The sequence below is a fragment of the Penicillium manginii genome (genome assembly GCF_028828005.1).
Source record: "Penicillium manginii strain IBT 31320 chromosome Unknown utg000001l:1.0-3466041.0:1.0-3467806.0, whole genome shotgun sequence".
In the NCBI taxonomy this organism is placed as follows: Eukaryota; Fungi; Ascomycota; class Eurotiomycetes; order Eurotiales; family Aspergillaceae; genus Penicillium; species Penicillium manginii.
Window position 1 is genome coordinate 1165729 of NW_026643102.1, and position 25425 is coordinate 1191153.

Consider the following 25425-nt stretch of genomic DNA (forward strand, 5'->3'; position numbering starts at 1 on the left):
GCTAACGATCCTCTGTGAGAACTGATAAGCGGGAATTTGATGGCTTACCCACGCATCGAAGACTGCAATTACTCTTCCCCAAGTTGACGTGGAAGGCGAGGGTGGCCATGGAATTTCGAGATCTCAACCCAGTAGAGCTTGCTGTACCCGGGTATTCCGAGAGTGTTGTCCAAAACCACGCCCTTCCCAATTTTTTCCGTGCAAAGAGCGGGCCCACCAAGAAACAAGAACGAGAATTAAACTGTTCATTCATAGCACACGACTTTGAGTATTGCTATGGAATATTTGCGGATTAAAAAGAGCCTCTTGGGAGCTCGTTGTATAAACTGCATGGCGCGACAGCACGTGCTCACCCCGTGACACTGCCAACCCTAAAACTTGTTTTGACGACCAGATCCCGGATCACAGCGATGAGAGTCAAATCCATGGATTTGGGATAGAAACATGCTCGGTCACTGGATATTCAAGTCCTAGTGCACGTGTAAATACGGTAGGAACGATTATCGTGGTAAGTGGAGCTTCTCATGCAGGGATCTTGGTGTAGTTTGCCGCAGACAAAATCGTGGGTCTAGTGTTGAATGGGTATTCAGAGGCGTGAATTTTCTTGGCAAAGACAAGACTGCAGAGTGGTATTGTTCCTGGAAGTTATCTTTTGTGAAAACGTCCATCTTGGAGAGACAATGTGAAGAGAATTGGGGGGGACCTACGCTTAGCAAAGCGCTTGACCGCGGTCAGTGCATACACTGGACTCCCTCAACTCTACCTTGGGGGTTTCAAGGCATCAAGTACTGAAAATGTGAAACTACAAAGATTTTGGCGCTTAAAAGACTCACAGTTAATTCTGTTGTATGTAGCAGTAGAGTATTTCAAGTATTAATCATCTTCAAATCCCCAATTTAACTCTTTTCATGGTCAATTTGGTAACCTAAATCAACTGTATAAGTATCTTTATGGAATGCCTATTCTCTCAAATACAGCCATGATACAATATCGATGTCAGTCCCCATTCACTTCCAGGTTGACAAGACAAAGGGGGTTATTAGGCGGACGCTCTTGCCCTACTTAGGCAGGGTATTCTCAACCTTCCCTCGCACTCATTCGCTCCTGCCGGAAAGGTTTCAGCTACTTTCAACACGTCGCGCTATTTCTTTTGTTGTGATTTTATCTTCTCTTCTTTCTCTTCTTTCTCTTCCTTTCTGCAACCACTTCTCTACCCTGACCTCTTCTACTCTCACCTGCACGATGGCTGACAACGGTGACACCCCGAAGAAGACCCCTCGGAAGCGCGCCAAGAAGGATTCTACCCTCACCCCTGCCAAAATGGCGGACTCTTCAATGGAGAGTCCTACAAAGCGATCCAAGATCGCTCCAACTCCCCTACTTCCCCAGGGACTCGACTTGAGCGACGCCGATATGAAGGTGCTCATTCTCGCGCTGTCATGCAGTGAAGCATTGAAGGTATGTCCTCATCTCCATTTATCCCTCCCCATCCCCACCCCCAGCATCCAAAGCGTAAATATTGTGGAGCACAGTACTTGAGAATCATCTCGATCTATCTTACACCTCTCCCCCATCCCAAAAACCACTCGTTTTGTCCTTGAAACCTCCATCCCATTCCATGCCAATGCCCCAAACCAAGCATCCCGAACACGCAAACCATGCAGCACAACTCTCAAACATCAGTTCAAGCTTTCCTCTCTTTCTCTCCCAATCCAAAAATTCTTCACTTTCACCCCAGAACAACGGAAAGGCACACTTCACTGATACCCGCCACAGCCCGATTACGACCTTCTCGCCCAGCGCGGTGGATACACCAAAGCTTCCGCCAAAGTCATTTTCGGCAAGGCGAAGCGAAAGCTGGCTGCTCACTTCGCAAAGGAGGAAAACGGCCAGAATCTCGAAAGCGCAGGTCTCGCGCACCCTGAAGTCGCGGAGAATACGGGTACTGTCCACCCTAAAGAGGCTCAGTACCCGCTCGACCAAGAAGTCTAAGGGGATACTCAATTCTCTCCTCCGGATTGAAAACTCGCAATCCAGATGGGAAAGGGCCTGGCATGAGAGGTGCTTCAGGCCGAGGAATAGTTTATGGAGATTGAACTGTTTTTTCATCTTTCTTTTTCACAATCAGGGCTAAAATCCCACATATCTGGTCTGCCTTTGACCGTTGCGATTTTTCAAGGTCATTTCCTTTTTCTACCGATATCTCTCTGGAAATCTTTTCACTTTATTGCTTTTTCTTTTATTTGTTCATTCTTTAGCCGTCGAGGCTTAACCAACATTCAATCCAGAACGGAGATAAGAAAGTTGAACCTCTAGAAGTACATTATCCTGCATAGCGTAGCTCACTTGAGTTCTTCGTAGGTGAAGAAATAACGGCTCCATCATTCGTTAACTCTGTGAACATCCCCGTAAGATAGTTTCCGGATATTGTGTAGTTGGGCCGGGGCCTGGACCTTCAATTGAAACGAGTTAAATACCTGGCTGGCTATTTGGGAATGGGTTCTCCAGGTCAACCTTGGAAGACTGAATCGAACCGGTGAGTCAAAAGCAGTAAATGATGGTGGAAGTATTGGCAATGAGCTTCAAGCCTTGAAACGCCAAGTCAAGCGCAACTCCGATGATCGAGAACTTGAATGTACAATGAGCGTCTATATTAGTCTATCATTTACTACGTCGAATAGAAACCAGAAAGTAAGGCGAAAACAACAATCTTCGGATACCAGAGATAGTTGAGTAAATTTGGAACCCAGAAACAAATCTAAACAAAATTACAGATGGCTGCCATATCTCACAGATAGTCCTCTCGAATGTATCCTTAGCCTCCTTTGTTCAGAGCGGAAATCTAGAAAGACAATTACAGAAACATAGATAAATGTCCAATGCTTTTAGTCCACAGAGGCTGTGGGATCTATCGACTCCACTAGTTCCGACACCAGGGGAATTATATGCACAAAGAGAAAGAGAAAGAAGAAAAAGTAAAGCAAGAACGCCATTCCATCAATACGTGCTCATGACCAGGTCGTAGGTGGTATATGCAGAGAGGGGTAAGGGGGAGATAAAGTTTTGGGGAAAGAAACCGCATCGTCAGCGTCTTTACATAGTCACATCCATCGTATCATCACCAGCGTCGATAGCATTCTGCGCCTCAGGATCAGGCATGACAACACCACGACCACGACCCGCGAGCAATTCACGACGGACCTCGGGGCCAATATCCTTGTGTCCGCGGACCAGAAGCAGATCCAGCAAAGCCTCACGCTGATCCTCGGTGATATCGTTGCGGTAACGCTGGGCAAAGACCAGCAGAGACTGGTGCCACAGGACGGGGAGCTTGTAGGCCTTGGCGCTGCCGGGACCATCGCCCATGCTGGTGTCGTTGTCGGTGCGGAAACGCATGAAGTGGAAGACCAGGGCGTCGATGACCTTGTATGGGAGAGCGTACTTCTTCTCCAGGAAGACTCGGATGAAGGTGTTCACGGCACCGGTGGCTTCCAGGGAGCGCATGGATTGTTCGGCGGCCAGGTCGCACATGCGGAGAAGGGCCGCGGCGGAGTGCAGGACGGGAATGGAGACACGTGCAATGACGGAGGAGACGATGTGGGCTTCGCGGAGGGAGCAGGTGCCGCTCTGGACGAGGGGGAAGAGCAGACCCTTGAAGAAACAGGCGGGCTTGTAGAGGGCCTTGCGCAGGGCGTTGTAGGTGTGGACGTTCAGTTTCTTGGTCTCGTGGATCTCTTCGCGGACTCGCTCCAGGAGGACGGTGGAAATGAACTCTTGCGCCACGTGGGGCTTGGAAGAGATGAAGATGCGGGTTCCGGCGTAGATGGCGTTGCCGGTCCAGTTCTCGGGGTGGGTGATATCGAGAAGAGTCGGCCAGTTTGGCACGGAGGGGAGAATCTTGAATGGCTTGGGGAGGGGTCCGGACTTGTAGCGAGAGAGAATCATGCCGACCCTAGTGGGGTGTTAGCTAGAATGTTCACAAAGAAGGATATATGCTCTCGTTCCGTGACATACTTCTCGTAAACTTCCACGGCCTTGGCCGGGATCTGAACAGCATCCTCAGCCAGACCACCACCTTGGATCTTGGGGCCGCCAGTCTCGATTCCGGCCTGTCTAGCTTCGTGCTCGGCAATCTTCTCCAGAATCAAATCGGCAAGGTTGGTAGTCTCGCCAGCAGCACTGGGGTCTCGGGGGTGAAAGATGGGGTCGTCTTCATGGTCGCCTGGCATGAACTTGTTGAACAAGTCGAGATCATTGGGGTCAACCTCCTACAATAAACATTAGCGTCTGCCGCATATCCAAATCGTTTGCATGAGTGATCTTCCTTACAGCGTTCTGCACATCCTCATCAAGCCACTCATCATTCTCATAATTGACATTCTCATCATCGGAAAGAGCCTCGTCCTGCTCGTCAAGTCGGGCATCGAAATCAAAGGCAGGGTTAGGCATAGTCTCGCCCGCACCCATGGCACGCTTCGTCTCGGCCTCATCCTCGTCCGCCAATTCCTGACCAATCTGCAAGATCTTGCGGGACATCTTAGCATCGATAAAGCGTTGTCCATTCTCGCCCTCCTCCTCATCATTCTGCGATCGACTCTTGCCCTTCTTGTTAGACTGGGTCCGGACTTGCCCCGCGGACGTAATATCTTCCGCCAAAGGGTTGTGGCGGCGGGCCGCGGCGGCGCGCGAGCTGGTGGCCTTGGGCATATTGCAGAATTCCGTCGACTGGAGGAATCTGGGGGAAATAAATGAAAGCGTCGAGCTTGTATGGCGGTTTGCAATGCGTTGCTTGATTGCTTGTGGGTAAATTTCTCGGTCACGTGGGTCTAATCAGTAATTTTTTTCTTTGCTATCACGACCGCTTTCCTAGATTAGACTCACCGCCTGTCGGTCACTTTTCTGCCTTTCCACGGGCGGTGAGGGGCCTGTTTTTCGGGCAGAAGAAGCTCTTTTGCTTTGCTCTCCTCGCGTTGAACGGAAAGAGAGACGACATCTAATCCAATCCGGTCAGTCTTGCTGGTCTCGTCGACTTTGGTCTTCGACCATCATCACCAAAATCTGACACTTATAGGTTAAGGATAGCTCAGGCAAGGAAGCTCCCCCTTCAACTATACCAGCGGTAGTCTCCGCCATGGCCTCCGCTCAAGCTCCGGGTTCATCTGCGCCTTCATCCAATATAAACTCCCCCATTATACCGCCCAGCAATGGCCCCCTTCTCAACGGCGCACTATCCGATCTGAACTCGCGCTCCTCTCCCGCTCCAGGAAGCAATGCCTCGGTACAAGGCGATGCGCGAGCAAAGCGGAATAAGCGCGACAGTCGCAAGAAACGAGAAGCAAAAGGCCTAGATACTGAAAGCGCACCACCACCCAAGAAACGCGCCGCTGCAGCCAGCCTCGCCATCTCCAGCTCCAATCTATCTATCCTCCGTCCCCTCTTACTCGCCGAGCCGCGCTCTTCAGACAGATACCCGCCACAACCACGCCAACTCAGCTACGTCACCAAAAAGTCCTCCGCTGTGCTTGGTCAAAGCTGGGACTTTTACGAAGTCGTCGATAAGCTCACGAATAAGAACGGCTTCCGTTATTCCTACGCCATCGCCGACCCAGGCTTCCCCCATATCAAATATCGCCAAACAGACGTCCGCCCCTACCACGCTCGATTTAGTTTCGAGGACTCCCCAGCCGCCATATCCTTCTCCCAAGACGCGACGGCGGTAACAACTAGTGACGCGTGGCATACGGCGCGCGCAAATGTTTGCGCGCGAGAGGGAACATACTACTACGAGGCGCGGGTGATAAGCGGCGTTGTCAACGATCCACAAAACGCCGCCCGACCCGGCGGTCCAGCATCTTCGTCTCGCGGCCACGTCCGGCTAGGATTCGCGCGACGCGAAGCAGATCTCGACGTCAATGTCGGAGTCGACTGCTACGGGTACGGAATCCGCGACGTCAACGGCGAAGTAGTGAATCGAATGCGCTGCGAATTTTTCTTCCCAAAAGGCGAGGCCATCAATGAAGGCGACGTAATCGGCATGCTCATCACACTGCCCCCACTAGCGCTACACAAAAAGATCGTCGAGGGAACATATGATCCCGCCGTGGATGGAGTCGGAGACGGCACCGATCCAGATCCCGATCCCGCTCTACCTTCGCCGCAGACCGGATCTGCGGCCAATATAATCCGAGACCGCATTCCTTTCCACTGGAAGTCTGACTTCTGCTGGCAGCAGTCAAACGTCTTTTCAACCAAACATCTCCGCGACTACGCATTCAACTTGAAAGAAACGCCCACCTTTGGCCATCCCTCTCCGCTGAACAGCGAAGATGCCTCGCTGCGTACACTCCCGGGGTCCAGCATCACGATCTTCAAAAATGGCGTTAAGATGGGATCGCCGTTTAAGGATCTTTATGCTTTTCTTCCGCCGGCTAGTCGTCTCGCGAACGGTACGAATAACCTTGGCATCGGCGAGCGCGAAAATGCAGACGACGGTATGATCGGCTATTACCCTGCTGTCAGCTGCTATGGCGGCGGTGCAGTTGAGTGTCGATTCGAAGGGCCGTGGTGGGTGGGACCGCCTGAGAAGACCGAGACAGGCGAACCCATTCTTCCCATCGGCGACCGATTCAATGATCAAATTGCTGAAGATGTCGTTGCTGATATTGTGGACGAGCTCGAGGCTATGTTTACATGGGGCGGCGTGGATGGGGATGTCATTGGCAATAACAATACGCCGGATGGAACTGCCTCTGGCGCTGTTGGTGGCTCGGAGGTTCTGCAAGGTGGTGTTGGGGCAGCGCTTGATTCTGCGATTCTTGCGCCGGAGTCGGGCTCGGTGCCTGGTGCTGCAGCTGCTTCTGATTCCGCGGCGAATAGTAATCAGGCTACACCGACTGCGATTGCTGATGTCTCTGCGACTCCTGTTGGAAATGGAAATGGAAATGGAAATGGAAATGGAAATGGAAATGGGGTGAGCAATGAGGCTGTTAGAACGCCGACTTCTGCCGTGGAGATTCCCGTTGCTAAACAGGATTCCGATGTCGAGATGACATGAGATGAGGAGAAATATTTTTTTAAACTACGAGTCTAATTGACTAGGCGAGGCGTTTGGGGTTTATAGTCGTATATTCCAAGATATGATACCATCGAATTGAGATATTGGAATAATTACTACATGGCCATGAGCTTGAAGCATTCAAATCTGGACACCAGTGAATCTTAGCCTTCTTTAGATCAAAATATCCAATTTGGATAAAAATTGTACAATATGGTATCATTATAGTAATACAAGTATATCAAGCACCGCCAGTCCACTGTGGCCTTCTGTCATCCGCAGTATTCCACAATTATTGCTCACTAAGTCGACTGCCAGCAAGCAACTCCCCAACACTCATCACCAGCTCATCATCACCATACTGGCCCACAACCTGAATACCAGCCAGTCCATCAGTACCCGCATCAACACCAGAGTCCCGTCCAGGCTCTGCCACCGTCACAGGCACAGAAATAGCGGGGAGACCTGCCAAGCTAGCCGGCACGGTAAACACATCATTAACATAAGCATCCAAAGGCGACTTAGACCCGCTAGATAAATCCGACGCCCGCGGCGGAGACGAAGGCGCAGTAGGACAGACAATGACATCAACCTCAGCTTCAGCGGCAGCCTCGTCGGAGCGACCCCGCGCATCGAACAGAGGATGTTGAGCCGAGAACACAGCATTGAAATCCCGCTGAACAAGCCTCCGCACCCGCTGCGCCTGAATAAAGTAATTATCCATCGAGTCTGCGCTTAAACTGAACGTGCCGAGAAGAATGCGGCGCTGAACCTCCGCCCCGAATCCAGTTCCGCGCGTATTGGAGTAGAGAACGCCCTCTGGCTGGCCGTTACCGTCGGGTCCGTCGCCGCGCGTGCCGTAGCGAACGCCGTCGTATTTTGCGAGGTTTGAAGAGGCTTCTGCTGGTGCGAGGACGTAGTATGCGGATAGGGCGTGCTTAGTTGTTGGTAATGAGACCGGGTGGATGGTGTGTCCTTGTTTTTGCAGATGGGCGAGAGATAAGAGCCAGGAGGTTCGGACTGAGGGGGGTTAGTTCGGAGATGTTATATTCGAGTGGGACGCCGATTCGGAGGGGCTTGGATATCAGGCGTGTAGAGAGGGGGGAGGTTTGGAGTTGGGAGAGAATGCGTGAGCGTGAGGATTTGGAGAGACTTGTTGGGTCGCGGGGGTCGTGGTGGTTGAGGATTGCTGTTGGATACGTTTGTTAGCTGGTCTGGTTTTGACATGTCGTGGAAAGGATGCAATCATACCGAAGATGTCTCGAACGCTGGAAGTGTTTGTTCCCAAGATCCCAACCGTGTCTAGTGAATTTGCGTATGCCACGACGCCCCATCGCGAGATCAGTCCGTATGATGGCTTGAAGCCCACTGTCCCTGTGTATGCAGCGGGCAATCTGACCGAGCCGCCGGTGTCTGTTCCAAGTGCACTGCGCGAGACGAACCGTATCAGCAGCCATTCTGACAATTCCAAGGTATAAAACAACTCACGCATAGCATTGCTCTGCAGCAACGGCCACTGCACTCCCGCCAGAGCTCCCACCAGCCGAGATCTCATGTCCCGCGGAGTCTCGCCGGATATTTTTCACAGGTCCAAATCGCGAATGGACTGAGTGTGACCCCATTCCGAATTCATCCAGATTGGTCTTTCCAGCAATCACAGCTCCAGCCCCTTCCAATTGCTCCACCACCGTCGCATTGAACGGGCTGGTGAATTTATCGAGAATGCCCGAGCCGCATGTCGTCGGTAGTTGGCGCGTACAGATATTGTCCTTGATCGAGATCAAGCGGCCGTCGACTGCAGATTTGGGAGTTCCTGTCACGGTTGAACCCTTAGTTAGCTTATGGCAACACTTGGGGAAGAGTTGATTTGGATCATGCGGTCCGGCGCGGTACCTTTCTCGCTGCGCTGGTCTGCTTCCTTCACGCGGTCCAGCCACTGTCCAGAGCGTGACAGTGGGGTGATGAATGCATTCAGATTATGCGCATGTTGGTTAGCGAGGCATCTTTCTGCTTCGCGTAGTAGGGACATTTAGGCTGGAAGTGTGAAGAGGAGAGAAGAGGAAATGCGGCGTTGCGGCGGAATTGAAGATCGCCGGTGGTCCGTGCGAGCTGGTTGTATACATCAGTAATTGGTTACTAGTAGATAGTAGATATCAGTGTAAACATGGGAATTGAGGGGATATAGACTTGTTTATGAGAATGAAAGATATTATTGGAGTTTAGAAAGGTCACTTAAATCTGATCATTGATATTCCTGCCCACAAAAGTTGCTCAATTCCAATTATATGACCCCCGCAAACTCCTGGTACTAGTATATCTACAACATAGTTATTCCAAACTACTATTATACTGGTATCATGCAAGTTATTGAACGTCGGTTTTTTCAATTCTGATTTATACCTTATGATGAGATGTTTCGACAGAAAAAACTAGGTTTCGTCCACATTCCGTAGATATGAATCACAGCATCAGACTCGACCAACTTTAACAGCGAGGAGCAAATGAAAGACAGAGAACCAAGACAGAAACAAGGGTAATCCCTGAGCTCTCTTCCATAAATAAACTCGTACCCCCCGAGTATTTGCTCAACCATTCAGCAGCTGACTTTGAATGCTCCCATGTCGCGACTCAGCTCATGCTTCTTCCAATCTCTATCAGCAATGCCGATCTGGTTGCTGCATTTGCTGTCGCTGTAGATGCGGATGGTACAGCCACGAGAAGTCCAGTCAAAGTTCGTGCCCTTCTTGGCGGCGGCTTTGGTACAGCCCTTGCTCTTGGTGCCATCCCACTGGCCGTTATTGGTGGTAAAGATCCAGGCGTTGGTCATGGGGAGAATAGTGACGAGGGCAAGGATGGCGCTGGCGGAGATCTTCATTTTGAAGGATATAGCAAGAAGAGGCTTGGAAGATAGTTTGGTAAAGGTCTTTTTGCTTTGGAGGACTTTCGAGCCAAGATGAACTTATGGATGAACCTTAGAATGATTCAAAAGTTTGTTCTCGGGGAGAAATTCGAAGGTATTTATAATTTTGCCCATACCTGATTTAACAAGACGAGCTGAGAAGAAAGTTGCTAAAACTGACTCCGAATCCAAATTAAATCCCAATCTGGAAAAGTACTTCTTGGAATACCACGTCCTCGTATTTTCAGCTCTCTTTGCTCGTAGTTTGAAACCCGAAAGGGTTATCCTAGAGTACAGTCTCCAGGAGCAAACACAACGCTGCATCGCCGAGAACACAGAGTGGAACACAGAGTGGAGTATCAAGACACACTGATTGGGCGAGTGGACTCAGCTTAGAAAATTGTCGGATGAAACATGAACTGCCAATATGTTTGCCCATCTCCTTTGCGATCTAAGTACAGGGTGTGGAATGAGACTAATGCGTTTGTCTGTCTTAGAGCAAGGAATATCGACAGACTAGGAGTCATTGCCCGAGATTCTCCGCGAAAATATCAGGGTCCAGGTACTTGGCAGCCTCAATAATGAGACCGACTCTAAATCAACCTTGCAGATGCAGGTTGATCTGCGGCTTGTTTGGAAGTGACTGGACCAAATTCGAAAGTGGAGTGTCGCGGAATCCTATCCCCACAATCCTATGCACGTAAGATGCATATCCTTCTGGTTGAATAACCTCCACGGCTGACTTGGATCCTGCAGCTCGTATTGCGGGGAGAGCCACAATGTTGCTGCAGGGTTTCACTGCAGTAGTCCGTGACCCACTTGGAGGATTTTTGGTATCATCAAGTGTCTTACATAATTTACCTCCTTCTGAGGGTTGTCCTACAGGCTACGCGGGTGAGTACTTTGGGTGGTTTAGTACAGAGTATATACTAGACCACTCAAAATCTACTAGTAAATAGTGCCCTCAGGCTCTTTTTTAATGATTGGAAGGTACTAATTGGTGAAAAAGCTCAATGTATTTCAGTAATAATCAAGAGTTTAGCAAATGCGTTTCAGATAAGGAACCTTGGAGTGATAGTCTAATATGAAAAGCGCAACACACAATACAAATCTCAAAATAAATAAACTTACAGCGTCATCTTGTCAGTACTGGAATCACGATCCGCCCAATTGTGCTCTGGCACTGAAGGCACGAACAGCCATCAACATATTCAATATGAATATTGCCCCAAAATACCCAGAGTCTGGCGAAATCACCATCGGGGTCATTCTCTTTCGACAGATGCACGACAGGCATCGGACCTTGGTTTCTACCTAAAATAAAACCACCCCACTGTGATTCCACCAGTCTCTTTTCCGTGGCGATGGAATAAGTATCGCTCTCATCATAACCTCGCAGAGTAAGTCGTCCAATCTGCCACTTGACAATATTGAATACCTGGGAAATGAAGAAAAAGGAACCAACCTCGAGATCTTTGGTGCTACCCTCGAGATAGTTATCAACCTGATGCAATACAAACTGCAATGAACTCCTAATCTTTTGGACCTTTTGATGAAAGCAATCGCCGATTTCATGGCCATGCAAGTCATTCCACTCATTCAAGATCGACATTAGCTGCCTGATATCATGGATGATTGAGTCTGTCTCCTTTTGGCTCAACCGATCGACCCAGCTTGTAATCTGAAGGGCAATTCGCTTACGTTCAGTCATGAATTCTTCGCAAGCAGCCTGGTTGGGCTGGATGGAAGCTGGAGGAGGCATGATGGATATATTAGAATGGGTGATCTAAATCTGTAATAAAGCCGATGCTAAAGTATCTTGGCCCGATGGAGTTCAGGAGATGATGGTGAGATGAGATGATGAGATGTGACGATAAGATGATATTCAGAACAGGTCAAACTTAGGGCTTTTATAGCCGGAGATTCCGCAGCAAAAGATTAAACTATGTCTTTGTTTTCGCCGGACAATAAACCCGAGGGCTGCCGAAATGCATTGCAATTAGGTGAAGGCCAACATTGTCACTGTATCTAATACTGCTTCTGTCATGGAACGATCGACAAAGGACAACAAAGCTGGCTTTCTCTCTTATAAATGTCTTATATTTCCCTATTTTGAATTAAAACCGAAGATGCAGCCATTCTACTCTCCAGGGGCGGAAGTGGCGTAGATTCGAACTTACTTCGAGGATAGCTGCTTACGAGTCGAACTACTTTCCAATTAACATCTATGCGTTTAATGTGTGGTTAGGTATAATGGAGCTTTCGATATCAATTTTTTCACTTTTTATTCAGCCCTTCAGAAATATCAAAAATTGCGAAGATTCTCGCCGAGACTGGGCCGCAAACTGATGAAACCAGCATAGTGGTCAAGACTGCGGGGCAGACATCATAGGATTGAACAAATTTGCGCCATATTTATGTACATTGAAAATAGTACTAACTTATCTTGCTATTCTGCCGATACCTCTTCTTATTTTCTTATTCCAATTCGCATGATATAGTAAATGTCCGACCCCGGGACGTTGTTGTTCGATTGTACCATGATTGATTAACGGCCCGAAAAAAACAATCTGCAATATTCCTTCATCATTAATCATGAAGCTCGCTTATTATAACCCGCCTTTCTATGATCATCATGCCAAGTAAACATCTGAGTCATTTCTCTTTCGTATCGCGGCTAAGCACGGATATACAAGCTTAGAGCTATCCGATATCGGCTTACCGGTCCTCCGTCGGCTCTTTGTACATCTTAAATTGATTCTCTTAGAAACGCCATTCCGCCCTGTTTTTAGATATTACACATGCACGAATCCACAATGTTGCCAGCCGTGGAAATCTCCGATCTAAATGATAACCCCTCCTCCAACCGCATATTTATCATCGGAGGCGGTATAGTCGGCGCTTCCCTTGCTTACTTTCTCTCCAGAGAAGACAATGACCGCCAAGTGATTCTTGTCGATAAATATCTTGATAAACTATCGGGATCAACAGGTTATGCACCAGGCTTTGTAGGCCAGTACAACGAGTCGCCTGTTCTCACCAGCCTTGCGAAAGATACGGTATCCGAGTACATCAAAGTCCCTGATGGATTTCAGGTTGTCGGCGGGCTCGAGCTCTCGTCAACTTCCGAGGGTGTCGAGAATCTGCATCGTCGAAAAGAAGCCGCTCAGTCTTCAGGTCTCCCCGCTGAAATAATCTCACCGGAAGTCGCTGCGTCATTGGCTCCGGATTTCATCGATGCTGACAGTGTGAAAGCCGGGCTGCGTTTTTCGTCGGATGGGACGGCAAATGCTCGCCAGATTGCCTCTTATTATATTCGCGAGGCCCAGGCCAAAGGTGTTCAGCTTGTCGAAGCTGAAGTCACCGGTTTCGCAACTGAAGGTCATCAAATGACCACCATCAATTCCCGCAGTGGGGATATCACATTGAATGGCAGTATTGTCATCCTCGCCACGGGTATATGGACTTCCCCTTTAACCAATGATATCATTCAATTTCCAGTGCCTATCATTCCAGTTGCACACCCTTATACATTTACCCCTTCCCGACCTGCTCGATCTGGAACACCGTATCCATTTATCCGCTGGCTAGACCACCACGTCTACGCCAGAGATCACGGCGATCGTGATGGCTTAGGAAGCTATGATCACCCACCAATGCAGGCAGATCCAACACAGTCAGCAATGGGACTATGGCCTCCCAGTTTTGAGCACGTTCTTTCAGAGGCTACTTCGCATTTGAAAAACCGCGACCAATTTTTGGTCAAAGGGCCTAGCGACGATCCGGACGAGAAGCGCCCCTTCAATGGAATTTTTGCAGTTACTCCAGATAATCTCCCTCTCGCAGGAAGAGTCCCCGGTGTATCCAACATGTGGCTTTGTGCTGCAATTTGGGTTACCACTGCTGCTGGGACGGCAAAGCTGATCTCGAGACAGATCCTCGGGGGAGATGAACAAAGGAGTTCTGGGGATGAGGCTTTGCTGAAGGCCTTGGACCCTGCTCGCTTTCAGGATATTGAAGAGGATGTTCTTGTGAAGCAAGCGCTGGCCAAGTACAATGATATTTATAATAGAGATCCAAACTGAGTCCTAGGTCAAGTCGACAAACAGAGGATATACACTATTCAAAATCAATATGTTTCCGTGCGTACTAGCATCATGGATCTTGAATTTTAGGTCGAATTTCTATTGTCCGGGATAATCTGCATTTTGGAGTTCTTCTACATCTACTAGTATGGCACCCGCAGCTGAGAGGCCCCCCTGTCAAAAGGTTGATACCTGGATATTCTCGCAGGGAAAAGGTGTAGAATATTTCGAAGTAGACTTTGAGTATGTTCAAGTTAATAGACGTTATACATACGCTGATATCTTCCACCAGCAATTGTTACCCATTGAAATCGACAGTCTTGCCAACAAAGAGGCATAGTACAAAGAAACATAAATAGAACTTTCACCACTGATAATATTCTGGTTACGAATGACTGAGAAATTTGGCTCGGGCTTTTAAGCGATCCAGTTCACATCCGAGTCTCTTTGTCTCAGACTGTCTTTCACTGACTACTAGTCATATCAGGGTGCAGGCAAGAATGCTGCACTTAAAGAATATCTTACTCCTATTTTCCCTTATTATCACTGAATTCGACGTTAAATCTAGCAATATGCAATCTATACTCAATCTCCCAGTCGAAATCCTTCTCTTTGTGTTTGAGTCACTTGATGATATTGACGATTCCTTGCATCTTGCGAGATGCTGCAAGTATATTTACTGGGTTTTCAACGACGAGCACAACAGATTGACAATATTCAGATCCATTGTTGTATGTATACACTTTGATTGAATTTGCTCTGACGGTACACACCATGCTAACAATATGGACAGGCACAGGCTCCACATCACGAAAACGACATTGAACTGAGTCGACGCGGCAATCTGTATGGAAAATTTTCCAACGATTTCTATGAGACAATGTCGCTGCCTATTTCGCAAAATTTAGCCCATCGCGAGTCACTAGTGTCTGAGTTTTGGGCCCCTTGAAATGCAGCGATGTAATTCCTGCTGGTATTGTCTGGGATGTGGTCTGTAGGTGGCAAGGGATGCGTGTTCTATACGACCTATATTGCAACTCTGCAATCAACGAAGCCTATTCCACTGTCACTTCCCCCTTTTTCTTAGGCGAGGAAGCTACTAGGAGTTTTCCGAGTGATGAGGTGATGACTAGAGATCCTGCCCTCCAGCCCCCATCTGGTCCCACCCACGCCATTGCCGAAGAAATGAGCCCAAAGCAAAGAAACCAATCCTATCAAAGATTTTACAAGGCTTTGACGATACATTGGATCTCTGCGGAAATCTTTTGGCTCCTCAGAGCTCGGCCTGTGCAAAGTCCTCCAGAATTTCTTAATGTGCATTCTCGCCTGCAGAAAGACTGGTCTGATAATGAGACGAGATCCCTGCCAGACAAACTCGACATTGTCGAAGTCACAGAGTTCGTGTGGGGGTTTCTCGGACGGAAACCATTTCACGTATCCAGCGTTCCAGTCTGGCCAGAGGGCCTAGACGAAGACGTATTAGAGGAATTTATTCCAGCCGAAGACGAAATGATAGTGAAAACGAGTTCCCGATGCCCGAAGCGTCGGAAGCTGAGAACTGGTATCATTTCGTCAGGACCGTTCTTCCATTCTTGCGACCACCACAAATTGTAGAGCTACTTCTGTGGATGTGGGACCCTTCGAGAAGAAATCTGAATCGGCCGATGTTTTTGCAACGGTTAGGCATGTTTGATTATATCGTCGCGTCAGTCCAATTTGGCCCTCACTTTGCTACCTTCCACAGAGACTACATAGACATGCCAGAGTGTTTCTCTCTATATCTCAAGGAGAATTATGTCGAAAGTTCGATTGCAAAGGTGCAGGAGCAAGATGGAGTGGATTTGACCGCTCAATGGAAAGGATACAGACGTAATCGATGGTCACTGGAAGCGAGAGGTCGACTCTTCTTTCAAGACCCAACCGCGAAAGAACTCTTTTTGCAAATGCTTTTGAGCCAGATGAAGATTTAGCTTTGTGTTATTTGAGACTTTTTAGAGTATGCGCACAATGCGATTCCATGTCTTGTTGCACCTTCAACTGATATTCTGAGAGGCGATATTTGTATCAACTTAAATCGAAACACACCCTCTAGACATAAATCCCGTCCATATTTGGAAACAAAGAGATGTTATCACGAACCCTAATCATATGACATACTAACCCATATTGATCTAGTACCGAATGCTCATTCGGTATATATATATCACATCAATACCTACTAATACTTATCTGTATGGCATAAAAATGCGTCGAAAGGCTTGGAGAGCTTCAAGTTCTGATTCGTTTGGTCTATTTACTAAATTATTATGCAATAGCTAACAGAAAGAATCATCAGAATGACGATAGGAGACAAGGTCTTCCACCAAATACAAAGTATTACCGAAGAAAAGTCACATTTTCTCTTGGAAAACAATTGAATGTCGGAAATGGCCTTTCTCGTAATAACTTCATATACGCACCGCTGAAAAAGGCATACGCCCTTGGCCAGGACTCTCTTCTTATGCTGTTTATCAATATCTACCAGTAGTCCTTTTATCACACCCCGATTCATCCAAGGGACGGATTATTACGCCAACGAGAAGCCTTATAATGCTGCTTTTGCTTAAATTCAAAATGATACCTTTGAGCTTAGATCCTACAGAATGAAGACATAGGAAGTTATACCTAGAGGCTCTCAAAGTCTCTCCGGTAGAATGTCGAGTAGCCGATATGACCAGTTCTCACAACCGAGTACACCTGCTGAAAATTCATAAATGATTATGTTAAACAATTGGATCTTTTTGAGCAGACGCAGCCTAGCTACTGGAGACCTCACCCAAGTAATCGGCATTCTCAAGTTACTGTGTAGCACAATGAAGTGGGTGTGGTTGAGGCGGTTACGTGCCTTTTACTTCTCCGTCGGCCCGAGCGAATTCCCCGACGTCATCTCCTTCCGCCTCTCCGCTTCTTTTCTTTTTCTCTCCTCCTCCTCCTCCAACATCCCTTCTTCACCTACACACAAAATGCTATCGCGCAGCTCCCTCCGAGCTGCCACCCAAGGCACTCGAAATGCTGCCCTCACTCGATCTGCCGCCTTCCCCGCCATCAAAGCTCAATGCGCCAACCCCAGTATCTCCGCATTGCCCTCGGGCCGCAGACACGTCTCGATGTACGGCTACACGCAAGCCAAGGCACTGATGTACTCGAAATACGGCGAGCCAAAGGATGTCCTTAGGTATTTCCTACCCTAAATTATCACACCACCTCCAACACCCAGTCAAACTAAACAACCCCCCAGCCTGCACAAACACTCCATCTCCGCCCCCCACGGCTCCCAAGTAAACCTCCGCCTCCTCGCCGCGCCCATGAACCCAGCAGACATAAACCAAATCCAAGGCGTCTACCCCAGCAAGCCAGCCTTCCAAACCAACCTCGGCACGCCCATCCCCTCCGCCGTCGGCGGCAACGAAGGCGCCTTCGAAGTTCTCTCAACCGGCGCAAACGTGAAATCCCTCACAAAAGGCGACTGGGTGATAATGAAAAAAACCAACCAAGGAACCTGGCGCACACACGCCCAACTCGACGAGTCCCAACTCATCCGCATCGAAGACAAGACCAACCTAACCCCGATCCAAATTGGCACCGTCTCCGTAAACCCCGTCACAGCCTACCGCATGATCCGCGACTACTGCGCCTGGGACTGGATGCGCGCCGGCGAAGAGTGGCTCATTCAGAACGGTGCGAATTCCGGCGTCGGGCGCGCGGCTATTCAGCTTAGTCGTGAATGGGGTATTAAGACGCTGAACGTTATTCGGCAACGGCCCACGGCGGAAGAAACGGATGCGCTGAAGGCGGAACTCAAGGCTCTAGGCGCGACGGTCGTGATTACCGAGGAGGAAATGCTAGGCGGGAATTTCAGGGATATGGTGCATCAGTTTACCAGGCAGGGGAAGGAGCCTATTCGGCTTGCGCTGAATTGCGTGGGTGGGAAGAATGCTACTGCGCTGGCGAAGACGTTGGCGCCGGACTCGAGGATGGTTACGTATGGGGCTATGTCGAAGCAGCCTGTTGCGTTGCCGAGTGGGTTGTTGATTTTCAAGAATCTTTCTTTTGATGGTTTTTGGGTTAGTCGGTGGGGAGATAAGAATCCTCAGTTGAAAGAGAATACTATTAAGGATGTTCTTGAGCTGACGCGCTCGGGGAAGTTCCGCGATATTCCTGTTGAGAATGTTGCTTGGGGGTGGGAGAGTGAGGGTCCTGCGTTGGCGGAGAGTGTTCAGGGGACTTTGGGCGGATATCGTTCCGGTAAGGGGGTGTTTACTTTTACTGGGGGCGATTAAGGGTGGCTTTGCAGAGATGGGATGAGGCAGTGTAACATAATATCCAATTTGATGTAGATGAGCCTGAACGAACTTGAGGGAAGAATGGATGCTTCAGTGTATCAAATAGTAATGCCTCCAGGGCTGGTATGGATGCTGAAATATCACGCCCAGACTAGTCTTCATTCATGCTCAAATCTATTCTTCGTAACTTATCAAGACAAGCGTAATCACTCAATTTAGTTGTCAGTGCATGGCCAGTTCTTCCCCACCCATTCCAAGACCAAATCAGTCAGCGTCGAGCCTGGCATATAGCTCTTGCTCTCCTTAGCAAAGTCAACATCCAGCTGGGCAAACTTGGCAGCCAGCGTGAGATATGACTGGAGGAATTCAATGTACACCAAGTCTACCGTCTCAGGCTTAGTCGTTGTATTCGCGGACAGTGTCGCCTGGAAGACATTCGGTACACGGTAAAAAGGAATAGGGGAGTGGATGGTGTCATCTCCGTCATCGCCGTCATCATCTTCGGTGGTGTACCCAGGAACAACTGCACCAGATGGGCCCTCAGCTGATAGAGGAATTTGCCCCGTGCCGGCCATATCTTGACCAGACCATTCGATCGCCGGCTCTGAGCTCGCCATCGCACCGTCGAAATGTTTGACTTGAGCCGGGGGGGCCAAGGGAATCAAGGCCATCGAACGTCTCCTCCAATGACATTGACATAACCTGTGGTTGCTTGTTGAGAACTTCCATGATCAGTTGCACTTTATCGTACGGAACATCTTTCACGTATCGAAATTCGTTGGTAAATGGTGAGATGATCCACATGGTGTCCTGAGTAAATGGTCCCTTGAAAATATCGAAGCGGATAGCGCCTGTATTTAAAATTGCCACTGCAGGACGGTCTTCACCTCCACGAGGGTCATTCTTCAATGTCTCGGGCAAAACCTTTTTCTCCAGCCAAGTATAGATGCTTTCCTCATGTGGGTACGGAGCTCGTGACATCCAAAGGTCACGCGGGTTACACCCATGGGTCTTGTCCAGCTGGAGGGCACTCCGCGACTCCGTAATGAGTTGGGATACATTAAGGCCCTTGTCCGTATGGAAAGAGCTTTCGTCAAGACCTGTATGATGGTAGTAGGAGTAGAGGTTGTTATCAATGTATCGCCGCTTAAAGATGGGACTAGTGGAGGAAAGACCATCGATTGACATGAACCCGATGGTCTCCATGAATCGACCGCTGGCGAGAGCAACGGCCTTGTCATCGTACTTGGCATAGTCCCGGATATGCTGATGTCCGCCAAAGAACTGGATCGGTGTGTCCTCGTGGCCCGGAGTGGCCCGAATCGCGGTGAAGATGGCGCGATACTCTGGCGAATGAGCGGGGACGTGTCCGGCGACAAGGAAGAGATCGACTTCTTCGTCGCTAACAGCCTCTTGAAACCAGTCTTCTTTAATGGTGTCTTCCACGCGCTGCATGACGGTATTATTATAGTTGCCGGTGAAGTCAAACAGGAAGCCGAAAGCTACGATACGAATCCCCTGTTGTTTGGTAGTAAATTTCTTAAACCGGGAGGCCAGCGGGACCAGCTCTTGGGTCTCCGGGTGAATAATATCGATGTTTGAAGCGAGATAGCTACCTCGGAAATTGGGGACGGTGACTTGGAGCTCGGCTTCGGAGGTATTGTGTTTGTATAGTTCGTGGTTCCCAGAGGTCATCACATCGATATGTTGGTGACGGAGGATCTCCGAGAGGTAGACCCCTTGTGGTTGGGAGGAATCATAAAGGCCATTGCCCTCAACTCGATCCCCGGTATCGATGACTAGTAGATCCCGACCTTGAGCCTCAATCTTTTCCCGCATACGCTCGGCGAAGGAGATATAGTCGCCCCAGTCGGCCGAAAAAGAGGGCCTGTTCGAAGGGTATTAGTTTGGGTTACAAAGGAGAACCTCCGACGGGCCTACTCCTGTAGATGACCGGCCAGCCAGCCATGAGTATCGGTGGTATGGAGGAAGTTGAGTTGTCCGAGATGGAGATCGCGCAACGGAGCACGGATGGGGGCGGGCGCGGCAGGTTGAGCGGCGAGCGCCGACGGGAAAAGCAAGGGCAACGCCGGCCAGATTGCGGACCACATCGCGGGGGTGGTGTAGTGTAGATGTAGGGAGGTGTAGAGGGAGGTGAAGAGGTGAGTGAAGAGTAGAGGAAAGAGCGGGAGTACCGTGACTCTCTCGTGACTCTACTCGTGACTCTACTCGTGACCGTGACTCTTAAGGTACTCAAGGAAGGAGCTATCCTCTATACTCCGCTATAGGTAGTAGCTGTCCCTCACGGAAAGAGCGCCCGGTGTGTTGGTGTCCCTGCTGAGTCAGCGCCCAACATCTTCGGATTTGCTGCCATCGACAAAGTTTCTCCGGCGCGGCTTCTCATCCTTCCCCAACCAACTTACCTTTTTTGGTCTCACCTCCCTCCACGATTTGGTGCTTTCGACTTTAGCGGACTTTTCAATTGTCCCTTGTGCACCTTCAACTCCTTCGATTTCTACCCTTCCTCCACCTCCACCTTCGTCATGGTCGCTCCCCGAGTTTTCCGCCCTGCGGCCCGTCTGCTTTCTTCGCGCCTCTCCACCCCTCTGCGCCCGGCTTTCACCCAGACCGCTTGCGCTCCCTCAATTCTGCGCTCTCGTGGATATGCCTCCGAGTCCGCCGGAGGTGTCAAGGAGGTCACTGTCCGTGATGCCCTGAACGAGGCTCTCGCCGAGGAGCTCGAGGCCAACCAGAAGACTTTCATCCTGGGTGAGGAGGTCGCACAGTACAACGGAGCGTAAGGGCCCTTTTTGTGGGATGCGGAGACAAGAACATTGAAGATTGCTCCGTTTGGATTTGAATTGTCCGCTGACATTGATCTTTCCCGCAGCTACAAGGTGACGCGAGGTCTTCTGGACCGCTTCGGCCCCAAGCGGGTCATTGATACCCCCATCACTGAGGCTGGTTTCTGTGGTATCGCCGTTGGTGCTGCCCTGGCTGGTCTGCACCCCATTGTGAGTTGAACAACAATCCCGGAGAAATGCAATTGCGATCCACCCCCGATGAGTGGATCGCCGAAGATAACGGGGCAACACGGGCAACACGGGCAAGGCTAACATATCGACTCCTCTAGTGCGAGTTCATGACCTTCAATTTCGCCATGCAGGCCATCGATCAGATTATCAACTCCGCCGCCAAGACCCACTACATGTCCGGTGGTATCCAGCCTTGCAACATCACTTTCCGTGGTCCCAACGGTTTCGCCGCCGGTGTCGCCGCTCAGCACTCCCAGGATTACTCTGCCTGGTACGGCAGCATCCCCGGTCTGAAGGTTGTCTCCCCCTGGAGCTCCGAGGATGCCAAGGGTCTCCTGAAGGCCGCTATCCGCGACCCCAACCCTGTTGTTGTCCTTGAGAACGAGTAAGTTGAGTCCAATCCCGAAAAAGAAAAACATTTCCCGAAGATCGGCGGCCAGCGCACGGCGCACGGATAGCATCGGGAACACCCCGAACAACATGAGAACCAATAATTAACCTCTTCCTACTAGGCTTATGTACGGTCAGGCTTTCCCCATGAGTGAGGCCGCCCAGAAGAGCGACTTCGTCCTGCCCATCGGTAAGGCCAAGATCGAGCGCCCCGGAAAGGACCTCACCATCGTCTCCGTCTCCCGCTGCGTCGGCCAGTCCCTCACTGCCGCCACCGAGCTGAAGCAGAAGTACGGCGTCGACGCCGAGGTCATCAACCTGCGCTCCATCAAGCCCCTGGACGTCGAGACCATCATCGCCTCCCTGAAGAAGACCGGCCGCCTCATGATCGTCGAGTCCGGCTACCCCATGTACGGTGTCGCCTCTGAGATCATGGCTCTGTCCATGGAGTACGGCTTCGACTACCTGACCGCGCCCGCTGCCCGTGTCACCGGTGCTGAGGTCCCCACCCCTTACGCCCAGGGTCTGGAGGAGATGGCTTTCCCCCAGATTGACACTATCGTCAACCAGGCTGCCAAGATCCTGCGTTTGTAAGTGGAGCGTGCTGGAGAGCGAGCAATAATAAAACCATGTGCCTAGTACCCATTTTTCATCTGTCCCATTTTCCCTATATCGTTGTTTCCATCATGTCGTTATTTTTATTCTCGCCTTAGGCAGATTCTTGGAAAGCTATGTATCATTACAACCTTTCGAGGTCTGCGTCTTTTCTTTTTACCAGCGTAAATTGCGGGGTCGGATGATCTGGCCTAGTGATTGTTAGATTGATAGACATTGGAATTCAGTCGTGATATCATTGAGGTAGCTCCTTGGGTGCGTGGTAAATCAGTGGAACCCAGCCTGTATAGATCCTAACGCCGGAACAATGCGGATAAATGTATAAACACAATGAGAATAATTTGATCCCGATCATTATCGTGATTGCAGCTAGCTCCCACAGATCACTGGAAATAATGTCACCGATTTTGGCATCAGGCCAAGTATCTCCGAGATCTTCCTAACTTGCAAGCCTTCATCCTGTCCCGCCCAGTACGGTAGGTCACCGAATAATCGTCTCATCGTGATGTGAAAGATGCCAGGATCTTGGATCTGTTTCGATGCCCTCAGAAGCGATGTGGGCTAAGTCGAGCTTTCTCAACATCTTGTCGGACAGGGTGCTGGAGAGCTGGAGATAGACAAAACACTCGATCCGATGCCTGCTTTGTGCGCAGAGGATATGGCAGTGATGTGTGGCAGAGCATTCGCCAGAACTCGCCAGTAGGCGGATGGCATGGCCGCCATAGTTGTCGAATGTGACTTTCAGTCGTCTATCCACCGAATCTGACTAGTCAACCGATAACAAGATCCGAGCCAGCTTCGGCCACGTCCATTTGCGCAGAACCAGCGCCTCTGCTTTGCCTCGCCTGTAACCATAACCAGACACACGATAGGAACAGCGTGAATCAACAAGTCCACTATTCATCCAACAAACTCTCAAGAAAGACCCTTAACCTCCTTCAACCCGGCACATCCATCAAAGCACCCACTCGGCCTCCTAGGATCATAATACCCACCATCCCCCTCCAAATCCCGCGCATACTCCTCATCCGTATCAGACTCGCCATCAACAAGTCGAGACCCCGCAGCCGTAGCCGCAGTCACAGCCCCAGCCTCAGCCTCCACCAGCTCCTCCCTCCCCTCCCCAATCCCATCCTCCTCTTCCTCCCCAAGAACATTCCTCTTAACCGGCCCAACAACCCCCTTGACCGACGCAAACGAACTCTTAAACCCACCTTTCTTAAACCCGCCCGCCTTCGGCGCAAAAGAAACAGCCTCCGCGACAGCAGGCGTCCCACTGTCGATAACCCTCAGCCCAGCGTCAGCATCAGCTTTGCGCTCTGCGCGCCGCGCTTTTTCGGCGGCGTTGGGGTCGCGGGAGAGTTGTTTTAGGTCTTGGAGGCGTTTGCGGTGTTGGTGGTCGTAGGAGCCGATGTGGGCTTCATATTCTGGGTGCCGGGAGTAGGACTTTGCGCAGAGGGTGCAAGTGAAGGAGCTTAGTGCTGAGCGGGCGGATTCGGTCTTGTGAAAGGGTTAGTGGTGGTGGTGCGGTGGTGGTGGAGGGTGTATACCTTGGGTGCGGGATTGGTGAAAGCTCGCTGGGATACTGTTAGAGGGGGTTGAATTATTATCAGGGAGCTTGAAGTACCGGTGGCATTTTGGAAATTTGGTCTTTTTTTTTGTCTTTTTGCTTTTGCTGGGGTATAGTGAGAAGTTGGGTTGAGTTGGAGAGGAAATGAAGTGAAGTCAGCTCGGCCTATCAGAGAAAGCGGGTTGCCCGTGACTTCCCCAGCTTTTTGCTTTTTCGTTTGTTTCTTCACTTCCATTCTGCTTCATTTCGACCTCTACTTCTACTTCTACTCAACAATGCCCTTATAACGATTCTCCTTGTTTCTTTTATTCTTTCGTCAACATAGAAAACAGACCTTTAATCTATCCCCATCATGACTTCCCTCACCTCCAAACCAATGGATAGCGACGCCAAATCCATCATCTCCATGCAAGAGCTAGACCCTTCACCCGTGGACGACTCAACCTCCGACCTAGACACTCTCGAAAGCGGCGAATACACTCCCAAACCCATTGAAGAACCAAAACACCGCACCTGCGGTCTTTCTTCGACATTGGGCCTACGACCCCATCGCTGGGATGCCTTGTGTACGTCCAGCCCAAACGAAGAAGCCCAGAACTACAAAACTACAAATAAAGATGCAATATTCTAACACACACCAGTATCCGGTATCCAACGATACTCCACATACCCGCCAACAGCCTTCTTCATCCTCCATTTCGCAAACACATCCCTAATCCCCCTCCTCACCCAATCCATCCCCGCCAGCGAACCCTACCTCCTCCTCACGCGACCAGTCTACCAAGCCCCGGGTCTGGAACACCTCGTCCTCACCCTCCCCGTCCTCGCGCACATCGCCTCAGGAATCGCCCTACGCAACATCCGCGCAACCCGCCGAGCCCGTCTCTATGGCGCAGAAACCCGTTCCCAGCGTGATCTTCTCCGCTGGTGGCCGCGGACCTCCCTCCAAGCCAAGACAGGCTTCCTCCTCACGCCACTAATCGGTCTTCATGCGCTCGTCAACCGCGCCACGCCCGTCATGGTCGAGGGCGGGAGTTCCGGCGTCGGACTGGGATACGTCGCGCATGGTATTGCGCGCAGTCCGATCTTCTGGAATATCTTCTACCTGGTCTTTGTCGCGGCGAGTGTGTGGCATTTTGTTGGTGGGTGGGCGACTTGGCTTGGGTGGAGGGTGACTACTGTGCGTAAGGAGCGCGGGTCTAAGGGCTCACTTGAGGGGTATTTGGGGTATCCGGAGAATGCGGATCGGGTGAGGAGGCAGCGGAAGATTTGGTGGGTTGTTAATGGGGTGGCGGCTGTTGGTGCTGCTCTTTGGTTGGCGGGTGCGTTGGGGATTGTTGGGCGTGCGGGTGAGGGTGCTGGGTGGGAGGCGCAGGGGTGGAATGAGCTTTATACTCGGGTTCCGGTGATTGGGCAGTGGTTGTAGTATATACTAGTAGGTTGCAGGGCTGTATC

General features: G+C 50.2%; 12 protein-coding genes across 12 annotated transcripts; 6 read left to right on the forward strand and 6 right to left on the reverse strand.

The window, feature by feature from the left end:
- Positions 1 to 1242: 1242 nt before the first annotated feature.
- N7533_000451 (putative histone h1.3.) lies at positions 1243 to 1992 on the forward strand (the record flags this gene model as incomplete). The annotated part of the gene is made up of 2 exons (XM_057097101.1): positions 1243 to 1458; positions 1777 to 1992. 2 exons carry the CDS (start codon positions 1243 to 1245, stop codon positions 1990 to 1992), a joined length of 432 nt encoding a protein of 143 aa, XP_056965594.1.
- A 1101-nt stretch (positions 1993 to 3093) lies between these two features.
- N7533_000452 (snoRNA-binding rRNA-processing protein ENP1) lies at positions 3094 to 4707 on the reverse strand (the record flags this gene model as incomplete). The annotated part of the gene is made up of 3 exons (XM_057097102.1): positions 3094 to 3952; positions 4015 to 4268; positions 4330 to 4707. 3 exons carry the CDS (start codon positions 4705 to 4707, stop codon positions 3094 to 3096), a joined length of 1491 nt encoding a protein of 496 aa, XP_056965595.1.
- A 424-nt stretch (positions 4708 to 5131) lies between these two features.
- N7533_000453 (SPRY domain-containing protein) lies at positions 5132 to 7054 on the forward strand (the record flags this gene model as incomplete). Its single annotated transcript, XM_057097103.1, has 1 exon — positions 5132 to 7054. The coding sequence occupies one exon, from the start codon at positions 5132 to 5134 to the stop codon at positions 7052 to 7054; it is 1923 nt and encodes a 640-aa protein (XP_056965596.1).
- Positions 7055 to 7346: 292 nt separating this feature from the next.
- Positions 7347 to 9083, reverse strand: N7533_000454 (glutamyl-tRNA(Gln) amidotransferase subunit HER2; the record flags this gene model as incomplete). The annotated part of the gene is made up of 4 exons (XM_057097104.1): positions 7347 to 8074; positions 8306 to 8481; positions 8543 to 8867; positions 8906 to 9083. 4 exons carry the CDS (start codon positions 9081 to 9083, stop codon positions 7347 to 7349), a joined length of 1407 nt encoding a protein of 468 aa, XP_056965597.1.
- A 564-nt stretch (positions 9084 to 9647) lies between these two features.
- On the reverse strand, positions 9648 to 9929 carry N7533_000455 (uncharacterized protein; the record flags this gene model as incomplete). The annotated part of the gene is made up of 1 exon (XM_057097105.1): positions 9648 to 9929. The coding sequence occupies one exon, from the start codon at positions 9927 to 9929 to the stop codon at positions 9648 to 9650; it is 282 nt and encodes a 93-aa protein (XP_056965598.1).
- A 1159-nt stretch (positions 9930 to 11088) lies between these two features.
- Positions 11089 to 11715, reverse strand: N7533_000456 (uncharacterized protein; the record flags this gene model as incomplete). Its single annotated transcript, XM_057097106.1, has 1 exon — positions 11089 to 11715. The coding sequence occupies one exon, from the start codon at positions 11713 to 11715 to the stop codon at positions 11089 to 11091; it is 627 nt and encodes a 208-aa protein (XP_056965599.1).
- Positions 11716 to 12769: 1054 nt separating this feature from the next.
- On the forward strand, positions 12770 to 14038 carry N7533_000457 (NAD(P)/FAD-dependent oxidoreductase; the record flags this gene model as incomplete). The annotated part of the gene is made up of 1 exon (XM_057097107.1): positions 12770 to 14038. One exon carries the CDS (start codon positions 12770 to 12772, stop codon positions 14036 to 14038), a length of 1269 nt encoding a protein of 422 aa, XP_056965600.1.
- A 3002-nt stretch (positions 14039 to 17040) lies between these two features.
- On the forward strand, positions 17041 to 18357 carry N7533_000458 (enoyl-[acyl-carrier-protein] reductase; the record flags this gene model as incomplete). Its single annotated transcript, XM_057097108.1, has 2 exons — positions 17041 to 17252; positions 17316 to 18357. The coding sequence occupies 2 exons, from the start codon at positions 17041 to 17043 to the stop codon at positions 18355 to 18357; spliced, it is 1254 nt and encodes a 417-aa protein (XP_056965601.1).
- A 218-nt stretch (positions 18358 to 18575) lies between these two features.
- N7533_000459 (metallophosphoesterase family protein) lies at positions 18576 to 20471 on the reverse strand (the record flags this gene model as incomplete). The annotated part of the gene is made up of 3 exons (XM_057097109.1): positions 18576 to 19041; positions 19112 to 20248; positions 20302 to 20471. 3 exons carry the CDS (start codon positions 20469 to 20471, stop codon positions 18576 to 18578), a joined length of 1773 nt encoding a protein of 590 aa, XP_056965602.1.
- Positions 20472 to 20903: 432 nt separating this feature from the next.
- On the forward strand, positions 20904 to 22379 carry N7533_000460 (pyruvate dehydrogenase (acetyl-transferring) subunit E1 beta; the record flags this gene model as incomplete). Its single annotated transcript, XM_057097110.1, has 4 exons — positions 20904 to 21157; positions 21251 to 21374; positions 21494 to 21780; positions 21908 to 22379. 4 exons carry the CDS (start codon positions 20904 to 20906, stop codon positions 22377 to 22379), a joined length of 1137 nt encoding a protein of 378 aa, XP_056965603.1.
- A 936-nt stretch (positions 22380 to 23315) lies between these two features.
- N7533_000461 (putative C2H2 finger domain protein) lies at positions 23316 to 24036 on the reverse strand (the record flags this gene model as incomplete). The annotated part of the gene is made up of 3 exons (XM_057097111.1): positions 23316 to 23900; positions 23951 to 23977; positions 24028 to 24036. The coding sequence occupies 3 exons, from the start codon at positions 24034 to 24036 to the stop codon at positions 23316 to 23318; spliced, it is 621 nt and encodes a 206-aa protein (XP_056965604.1).
- A 286-nt stretch (positions 24037 to 24322) lies between these two features.
- N7533_000462 (MCP1 family protein) lies at positions 24323 to 25396 on the forward strand (the record flags this gene model as incomplete). Its single annotated transcript, XM_057097112.1, has 2 exons — positions 24323 to 24536; positions 24612 to 25396. 2 exons carry the CDS (start codon positions 24323 to 24325, stop codon positions 25394 to 25396), a joined length of 999 nt encoding a protein of 332 aa, XP_056965605.1.
- Between the last annotated feature and the right edge of the window lie 29 nt (positions 25397 to 25425).